Source organism: Oryzias melastigma, linkage group LG19, assembly GCF_002922805.2.
Source record: "Oryzias melastigma strain HK-1 linkage group LG19, ASM292280v2, whole genome shotgun sequence".
Lineage (NCBI taxonomy): Eukaryota > Metazoa > Chordata > Actinopteri > Beloniformes > Adrianichthyidae > Oryzias > Oryzias melastigma.
Window position 1 is genome coordinate 16,466,060 of NC_050530.1, and position 9,436 is coordinate 16,475,495.

The window sequence follows — 9,436 nt, forward strand, 5'->3', positions numbered from 1 at the left end:
AATGGTTTATTTTGTTGTTGCTTTGTGCTCTTATTTTTTCAGGTGTGTATTAAGGGCAAAAATGTGTTCAAAGGTTACCTGAAAGACCCAGAGAGGACTGCAGAGGCCCTGGATAAAGACGGCTGGCTTCATACCGGAGACATCGGAAAATGGCTTCCGGTAAATCCAATTTTTATTGTTTTTCTTTGCATGAGTTGAGCTGATAATACTTGACTAGCAAAGAAACATTGCATTTTAAAAAGTTTGAAGTTTCTTCATACAATATTTGTTTTTTTCCCTTAATATTAAAGAAACTTGCTAAAACATAACTTGAAAAGATTATTGTTAAACTTTTTGGACTATTGCATGTCTGTGCAGGTTAAAGCTTTTTGTTTTTTGCGTTTTTCTGACAGAGTGGAGTTCTGAAGATCATTGATCGCAAGAAAAACATCTTCAAGCTAGCTCAAGGGGAGTACATCGCCCCAGAGAAGATTGAGAATGTGTATGTGCGCAGTGAAGCTGTGGCCCAGGTCTTTGTGCATGGAGACAGTCTGCAGGTAAGACTAACACTTCTCAGCTTCGTTTTTCTTGAGTTTACATTACAATCTCCAGCTTGAATCATCAATACTTTTTTTTTTTTTTTTTTTTTAAACTCTTTCTAGTCCTGCCTGGTTGCCATTGTGGTCCCCGATGCTGACGTCCTGCCAAGTTTTGCCAAGAAACTGGGGCTCCAAGGCTCTATTGAAGAACTCTGCAAAAACTTGGTAATATTTCTTTGAAAATTGTCTCAATTTGGACACATTTTTGTGAGTGAAAGTGTTATAAACTCGTATAATACTTGAATCTTTTTTTGTGTAGGAGGTTAAGAAAGCCATCATTTCTGACATGACCAAATTAGGTCGAGAAGCTGGTCTCAAGTCTTTTGAGCAGGTAAGGTCACCTGTCAGCCGTTTCTAAATGGATTAATGTTTTAAAAACTACAAGCCTGAGCTGGATGTTTGACAATGAAGTCCTATTTGATCTTTTTTTTAAACCTACATTTGATCTAAAACACTTTACCTCAAAATGCTATTTTTTTTCCAAATAACAAATGTTTGTTTAAAAGACTGAAATAAGTCTCCTCACTGTTGTGATCCAGGTGAAAGACGTGTACCTCCACCCTGAAATGTTCACCATTGAGAACGGCCTGTTGACTCCAACCCTCAAAGCCAAGAGAGCAGACCTCAAAGCCTTGTTCCAGCCACAGATTGACCAGCTTTATGCCAAAATTCAATAAACGACTCCTGCACTTGATGTTTTTGGCCTGTTAAAACTCTGTCTTGTGTCTTATGTTTTACCTTTCCCTCCAACGTGTTGTAGTTTCAACTCCAGTGGAAATTCTGCTTTATTAGTACAGTGTCATCTTTCATAGGTGCTGTTAATTATTGAGGTGGAACAATCTTGGGTTTAGTTCACATATTAGACATGTTTTGGCAAAATATCAACTGAATCCTACTGCATCAACCAACTGAAATCAACCTGTTGTGAGTAAATGCTGCCCTCTAGTGCCCAACTCCAGAAGGACATGCCTCAAGATTGCACGACTAGCTATAAAACGACAATAAAATGAGATTTTTACCAAAAAAAATACACTAGCACCATTAGAGAAGTATTTATAGAAAATCTCTTCTGTAAAATTGTCTTCAAGAAGGTACAATGTGACAATTTCATGCAAAAACAATGGTTTTGGGTCAATGCATAGAGTCGTATGGATAACTTTTAAAACACAATGAAAGTAATTTTCAAGGTTTGTACTTTGACTTTTATACATCAGATTAATTTATTCGGTTCTTTAATATTATTTAAAACAAATTGTGGCTTTAATTCTATGTAAATTTGCGCGAAATTTGCCTTTGCACATCTAGAATGTGTGCAAAAATAAAATTTCTTCTCCCTGAAATCTTCCATTAAAGTAGTTCTTAAATACTTTGAATGTTGTAATAAATGAGTTTGGAATCTTAAGATAAAATGTATTAAATGATAAAGTATTGAGGCTTTAGAATATGCAGAAGATCAGAATCATAACAGAAACTGTGGAGCGCGTGCTGCTGCCCCCTAGTGGCCGAAGCAGAAGCCGCTTCTTGTAGGCTTCACCTGCGGTTCTCCGCCGGCTCGGAGTGGAGCTTCGGGGTTTTGCAGACAGCTGACGGAACCGGACCTCCAGTCAGTCGAACAGCGAAGTTCTGCTGGTCTCACACGTGCCCTCCTTCTCTCGGTTTCCCATAAGTCTCCTCGGTCTCTCCCGTGGTCCAAAGTTACCTGTGAGCGGCTCCTCCAAACATGGCTTCCGTCATAGCTGTCCGCGAGCAGCAGGTAGGCAGAGTTTTAATCATCAAGTGCTTCTATTTACTCTCGAAAAACTTTTTTCCCGCCCAATCTCGTAGCGTACAAACTTTCTTCCTTAAGGGTGAAAATCTCTGCTCGAGGAGCAGTTTGGATGGTTTCGATTTCTTTTTAACAAACTACAAACCAAACAGGTGTTTCGTTCATGAACTGTTTTTTGTAAACTCCAAAAAGGTTAGTGAAGGTTTAGTTATTAAAAAAAAAAGTGTAACTACCCTAAATGGAGTCTAAACTTGAACGTCAGATAAGAAACACTGTTTTTAAATATCAAAAGCATGATTTATGAGGCAATAAACTCAATTATATTGTAATCTTTTTCAACTTTTATTATTATTTATAGACTCATTCAACTCCCTAAGAGCTACTGATAAAAAAAAATACATTTTTGGCAAAAAAAGAAAGCAAAAAGGAAAAAAGTCTCAATTATTATACCTCCACCTCCATGCCCAATACTAGGTTTGAGGTTTGTTTTGTCCACACAATGTTCAAGAAGAGATTTTGTGGTGTAAAATGCCTGTTCTTAAAGACCCTCTCTTAGTGTTTTCTCAAAAACATTTTCTTTTACCATTTTTCTCATGGTATTTATTGAAAATTAAGGCCAAATTTGATCTTTTTTTCCCCTTTATTCATTTTTTTGTGAATGGGGAGCAAACACAAAAATACTGTTTGAAAAAGAATGGATTTGTGATGTCACTAATACAATGGGCGGGTCACCTTGCACGAGCTGGTAGCTGGCTCTGTTCTGTACAGCTGAGTAGCTCCAATGTTGCTCGCCATTTTTGTTTTACTGTACATGTTAGGCTGGGCTGTAAGCTAGCAGGGATGCGTGTAAACAGAGAACTCTCAGCAACGAGAAGAGAAAAAAATCAAAACTGAGTCTGAACGATCTGTTTTAAAAGTGATCCCAGAGGTCTTTATATCACCCATAACTGAGAGCTCTCTGTTTACATGGCTTTCTGCTAGCTTATAGCCCCTCACACCCCAATCTAACTTTAGCAGTGCAACTGACATGGTGAGCAATTTAAATCCAAATCTTCATAAATGTCTTCTATCATGAGAAAGATGCCACAAGAACATGCTAAAAACACAAAAATCAAATCAATGAATCGATGTATATATACATAAATAAATTGATATCTCTACAATTTGCAGAAGAACAGGTTTTGCAGCAGGCAGTGTGCATCCGCAGGTGTCTCAGTATTGACATACTCTCACTAGAACCCTTCTGTAAACGTCTCAAGAGCTGTTGCGCTCAGACTTGCAAACTTGATCTTCATTGCTTTGCTCTTCTTAACATTCTCATGACTTTATTACCTGGAAATCACCACGAAATCCAAACTTGTCACAAAAACAGGTGAGGTAAGAAGACGTTACAACATGAACGTTCAGGAACTAATAAAAACAAACTTGTTGTCAGCTTTGGCATCTCAAGCAGGAGTTTGTTTACATTCCCTGTGAAACTATGATTTAATTCTTGAAGCATGAATTGTCAGTGCCAGATGAATGCTTTTTTTATTTTTTTTATTATTTTGCTGACGATGTATTCTTGCAATGACAAAAAGCCCATAAAGTCTTTGATGTGGGTGGTTCCTTCTTGATGTTCTTGTTTTCCCGTCTGTTTGTGTGCCTGTCTGTTCGCTTGTCCATTAATGGTTGACCACAGATCGCTGTGGGAAACGGCATGCATTTCACTTAGTGAGTGGTTGTAGTATTTGCTGCTTGTTGCCAAGCAAGACGTTTGTTGTTTCAGGGCAAACAAAAAGTGCGGTTTCACCTGCAGGCAAATTGAGCTCACGGTGATTACACCTGCGGTGTGTGGAACAGCAGGAGAGGAGGGGTTGGTCTATGATAGCTGTCATGGAAGTGGTCGTGGAACCGCTAACAGTTTAATGCAAGAGATCTAATGGTCAATTGTGGATAATATGTTTTTTAGCCCCAAAAAGGTGCGAACGAAGTACCTGGTTGTTAAAACCTATTCTGATGAAAATCCTGTTTTTAACATGTTCTTATGGATTTATTTTTTCATAATGGAAGACATATATAAAGAAAATTAATATCGAAATTACATTTCTGGATATTTCTTTATTTAAAAAAAAAATGCAGTTTGAAAAAGATTGTAGTTGTGATGTCACAAATGGAATTGGTGGGCCGGAAGTTCCCTGCTCTGCTCCATACTAAACAGCTAGATCTATCCATCGATGTCTTCATTTTCCTCGTCAAAGCTGTGACGCCAGTGATAGAGAATGTAAACAGAGAGCTCTCATCGATGAAGAGGGGGTGGGGTTGCTCTGTGTCAACAGTCCCGCCCACAACTGCTTAAAGGCAAATTTCTAATGGACTACACCTGCTCTTCAGAAACTATTTCCTAGAAAACAATACCGTTTTTTTTTTTTTAATACTGCTTAATTAAAAGACGACTAGGAATTAAAATCGATCAAAAGGTCATCGGAGTGGGTCTTTTAAAACTTAAGCACAAGCAACTGATATTTAGAAAAATGTACGAAAAACGAAAAAGTTATTTTACTGACCTAGTTTGTTTGTTGGCTCTTGTTTTTATTTAGTGAGATTTTACTCTAAAGCTTTGTTTCCACTGAGCGATCCAGTAAGGCATTTTGTGCATTTCCATTGCAAAATGAGCTCATTAAATAGTGCCGACCAGTAACTCTTTGGGGCCCCCATCGGGTTCTAGGTCCATTGAAAAGTAGGAGCTGTTGTAGCCTCCCGTTGATTGCCAGAAAGTGATGACGACATTAGAAGGCACCAGTTTAGCGCTCATTTAAGCTAGCGTTTCCAACGGCGGTATTCTTCTTGTACTGTAAGTACGAGTAAGTCACTAAAGAGTATAACCCCGCCAGCGTCACGTAGTCTTTTCGTAACATTAAAAGTGCGAGAGAAACTTCCCCTGCGGGCGTTCACGTCCTGCGTCTGCGGACTGGCCTCTGCATCGCTGCGAATCCTTTTCGTTTGGTTCAAATTTTGACGGACGCCGCAGCTGATCGTCATTACTTTCTGTGAAGTTGGGGCTATTCACGACTTAAACCGGAAACCACGCGAGCGAATTTAAAGTGCATCCGGTATATTTTCAAAATAAAACGAACTTTCCGTTGAACTCGCCGGTTTCAGTGTGTCGTAAACATTACGTAATTTACGTGTTACTCAAAGTGTGTTGCAGCACAGCGTTGTCAGTCATAACCATGGACAACGAGAAGCTGATCATAGAGATCCAGCACTACTCTGTCTGGGCTGAGCTTTCACAGGCTGTGGCTGGAGCAGCAGCCAGTGTAAGCCATCGGCTGTAGCTAGTCCACTCCTGCGACGCAACGAAGCTTTGACGCTAGCGGTGTAAGCCCGGGGTAAGTTGCAGCAGCAGAAAAATGCGTCAAAAGAACTTAAAATCACAAATATGTCGCACTTTTGGGAGGAATTTATTCAACAAATTACAGGAACAAAAACAGATATTTCATTTTAAAGACAAATCATGATAAGGGAATTGATACCAATAAAGGACTGAATATATATACACATTCTCACTCCCAACTCTTCATATACGGACGTATGGTCTCTTTTTGACGTTTTGTGTGTCCCCAACTCGTCATTTTTTTGATGAGTCTCCAACCCTCGGACCGTTAGGGTAGCGGTACCGGGTTAGGGCACTAGGTCCGGTTTGCTTCCTGAGGGTTGGAGACCCCTGATTAGCATATGCTGTTTTCCCCTGTCTGTGGCCCAGTACTGTTTCGCAGCCCGGAGGTTGGGGACAACTAATTTGTAGCAATAGTCAGCAAGTTGGGGACACCCAAAACATCAAAAAGTGACGCGGAGGGGGCCTGGACCATATCTATAAATGACAAGTTGGGAGTGAGAATGCCTTGGCATATTACACTAGCCTAACACATCGATGAGTGTTAAATAAGTGTGTAGTATATTGTACAAACGTTTATAGAGACAGTTATTCAGATCACCATAAAAGACATGCTAACAAGTCAACTAAACTGTTTATATCACTTTAAATCACTAAATACGTTGAATTCCACCAAGCCCGTCGTAAGACAGTGCTGTGCTTCTTCTTCTGCGTTGCTGCCAGTAGCAAATGCTGATACACACACCTACAGTGCCCTCTAGAGGCTGTTTTTTCTAAAACACATAAGTCACATGTGAATATGTCACTCCTCACCTTTACTAGCTATACTATGCAAAAAAACCCACTACTCATACTCTAAAATATATGGCAAGTAAAATCAATTAGCTAAACGTACGTGGTTGCAGTGACATCACATGCAATATTAGTATGTAAAGTCACAGTCATCCTCACTTTGCCTCCTATATTTGTGTTTGGCGTCACAGCTTCATCACGGTGCTCGAGCTTGCTGCTGTCATGACAGAGGGGTTTGCCCACTTCACTCGTGCAGGCAATGCTGATAACCGGTTGACAGATTGTCGTTTACTTCTTCATTTGTCATCTTTCTCGTTTTTTTCTGCTTTCATCCATCCATCAATGCATCCATGAATCTTTCATTCTTGCTTAGTCCCGTTTAGACTTAAAGGGGTTGCTGGAGCCTATCCCAGCTACTTCTTGGTGAGGGCAGTGTGCACTCGGACAGTTTTCTAGTCCATCAGAGGGCCACACACAGACAAACATTCAGTCTGAAGAGATTATTTAGAGTCACCAATCAACTTAAGAAACATGTTTTTGGACTGTGGGGGGAAGCCGCAGTGGCTGGAAAGCATGCACGAGGAAAATATGCAAACTCTTACAGTAAGAACCCCGCCGGGATTTCAACCAGTGAGGCAAGAGTGCGAAACATTTCACCACCGGTACCCCTATCTTTCTGTTTCTCACTTTAGAAAAAAAAAAATATTTCACCAGAATGGTTGATCTGAGGTGTTACATGGATTCTTGGTTAAAGAAATTCAACAATTCTCATGAGCAGGTCTGAAATATTCTGTTTCTCTGTGTCGGTATCTGTTCTTTCTTGTCAGAAGGCAGCGTGCTGAAAGTCAACAGTGGCGTGTTTGTTTATGGGTGAAATATTATGGCAGAAACACTCACTTTTCACCTGTCTAACTCAACAAGGATCTCTCTCTTTTTTTTTTTTTTTTTTCTTTCGCGGTTCCTTTGCAGATGACTGTAGAGCATTCATAGCAAGAACATCTAGATGCAAATGTTCTGCAGATATTTGCCTGCACTCTCTTTTGTAGTCATGTTTGATAGCAGGTTTGTCTGGTCTTAAGGCAAAACAATTGTTCATGATGCTAATCAGTCTTGATTGTCCATGAATTATTTTAATTTTCATTGTCTTGCTGATTATGACCAGAAGCATTCCAGTTGAGCTAATTCTGTTAGTTCCAGAGAGCAAAGGTGGAGATTCCCCCATTCATGCGTGGTCTCAGAACTGCAGCGGAGTGCGAACAGGATCTCAGGTACACTGAGGCAACCTCAAATCCCGGAATTATTGTGTTTGTAGAGCAGCTGACCATCTGTTTGGTCCACGCCTCTCGGTATTCTACCAGACAGCAAACACAAAACGTGTATTCGGAATCCCTTAGTAAACATAAAGTCGTACCAATGACTTGTGTTGACTCGGCTTTATTTGTGTAAATGTGTAACTGGATGTTAATGCTGTTGTCTGAGAGATACTTGGGGATTGACGATGCTCATGCTGGCTGCAGAGACTTAGAGACATATAAAAACTCTGAATTCTTAGACTCAATGTTGCTTGAACACAAAACAACTGTATGATACAAATTTCTATTTGGATGGCCAGGTTGTATTTGTGTAAATTTACCATACAGGGAATCTTCCACTGGAAAAGATCAAATGAAATGTTTCTAGAAGTCAAATATAGAATCCACTTTTTTAAGCATGTTTGTTAAAACTGCCTAACTTTTTTCTTTTAATCATTACAAACAATTAAGTAAAGTTGATGATTGACAACGGAAGGTCAATGCTCTTAAAGTTGAAACCTTACTTTTTATGTCCTCTAGCCAAAATACCACAGAAGTGTATTCCAACTGCTTGAATTTGCAGTCCTAAATGATCATTTTTGTTATTTTGGTTCATAATTTTAATCTCCTTTAAACATATTGTTCTGTTTCTTGAAGTTTATAGACATTTATTTTCATGTGTCCAGCCTCAATGCTTTGAATCAGGTTGAAGTCTTGACTCAGGAGTTTCATACTCTGCGAAAAGTCAACTTTTTCTCTGATGCTAAGAGCTGGGAGAGCAAATGCAGATGTCTTTCTGGACATGAAAGGTTTAATAAACTTTGCAGAAAGCCTTCAAGTTCTGTATCTCCCTCCTTATGCAATTTTAAAAACTATATTTTTGTACCAGAAAAGTATAGTGCAAATCCAATAACAAGCCAATGGAGAAAACATGTTAAAGATCAAAATGACAATTAAAAAAAGCAACAACAACAAAAAAAATAATAGTGATAAAAAAAAACACACTACATTTTAGAAAAAAAAAATCAAAACAATTCCACTTCAAAAATAAAACAATGAGACGTTTGGGTAAACAAAAATAATTTCCAAATGTCAAACTGAAAAATTAAAAAACAAAACACAATAAGAAACCAGACAAAATATAGGACATCACAGATGGGATGATAATATCCAGTATCGGTTCACACCAAATAAGTTTCGGTTTAAATGATGGACAAATGTCATCATTCAGCGATGTCCCTGATTGGATGATGACGTTTGTCCATTGTTTCAATGCAAAGTTATCAGGCATTTAGCAATTACTAATCAGTAAACTTTTATAAGTGTGCAGACATTGAAGACAAATTTGAAAAAAAACTCCAAGCAATAAAACTCAAACATCCTCATCCAATCAGCGATAATCCATAGTTTTCCTTTTTCAGCCTTTTCTGTTTTTTGTTTTGTTTTTAACATTTAATGTTGATTTTTGGAAATTACTTAAGTTTTCTTAAACATTTTATTGTATTTTTAGATTGTTGTGATATTTGCAATGTTTTTGCGTTGAGTGAATTGTTAGTATGATTTGGACTTCGAGGCCACCGTAGAAAAGGAAGATTTGGTGATCGCTGAGAAAAGTCAGATTCAGGTCAGATTA

General features: G+C 38.7%; 2 protein-coding genes across 4 annotated transcripts in view; both read left to right on the top strand.

Annotated features, from left to right (window-relative positions):
- acsl5 (acyl-CoA synthetase long chain family member 5) overlaps positions 1–1,272 on the top strand; it is a 7,850-nt gene extending 6,578 nt beyond the window's left edge. For 2 of the 3 annotated variants that reach the window (XM_024284851.2, XM_024284852.2), the window contains exons 18-22: positions 43–159; positions 393–536; positions 642–743; positions 838–909; positions 1,118–1,255. In XM_024284851.2, the coding sequence (XP_024140619.1) occupies positions 43–159; positions 393–536; positions 642–743; positions 838–909; positions 1,118–1,255 (573 nt within the window). Of the gene's footprint in view, positions 1–42; positions 160–392; positions 537–641; positions 744–837; positions 910–1,117 lie in introns of all 3 variants that reach the window. The other variant, XM_024284850.2, reaches the window with a different exon arrangement.
- A 778-nt stretch (positions 1,273–2,050) lies between these two features.
- The window catches only part of LOC112154138 (ankyrin-3), a 157,155-nt gene continuing 149,769 nt past the window's right edge, over positions 2,051–9,436 (top strand). The window contains exon 1 of the mRNA XM_036217018.1: positions 2,051–2,331. Coding sequence (XP_036072911.1) covers positions 2,299–2,331 — 33 coding nt within the window. The 5' untranslated portion in view covers positions 2,051–2,298. The remainder of the gene's footprint in view (positions 2,332–9,436) is intronic.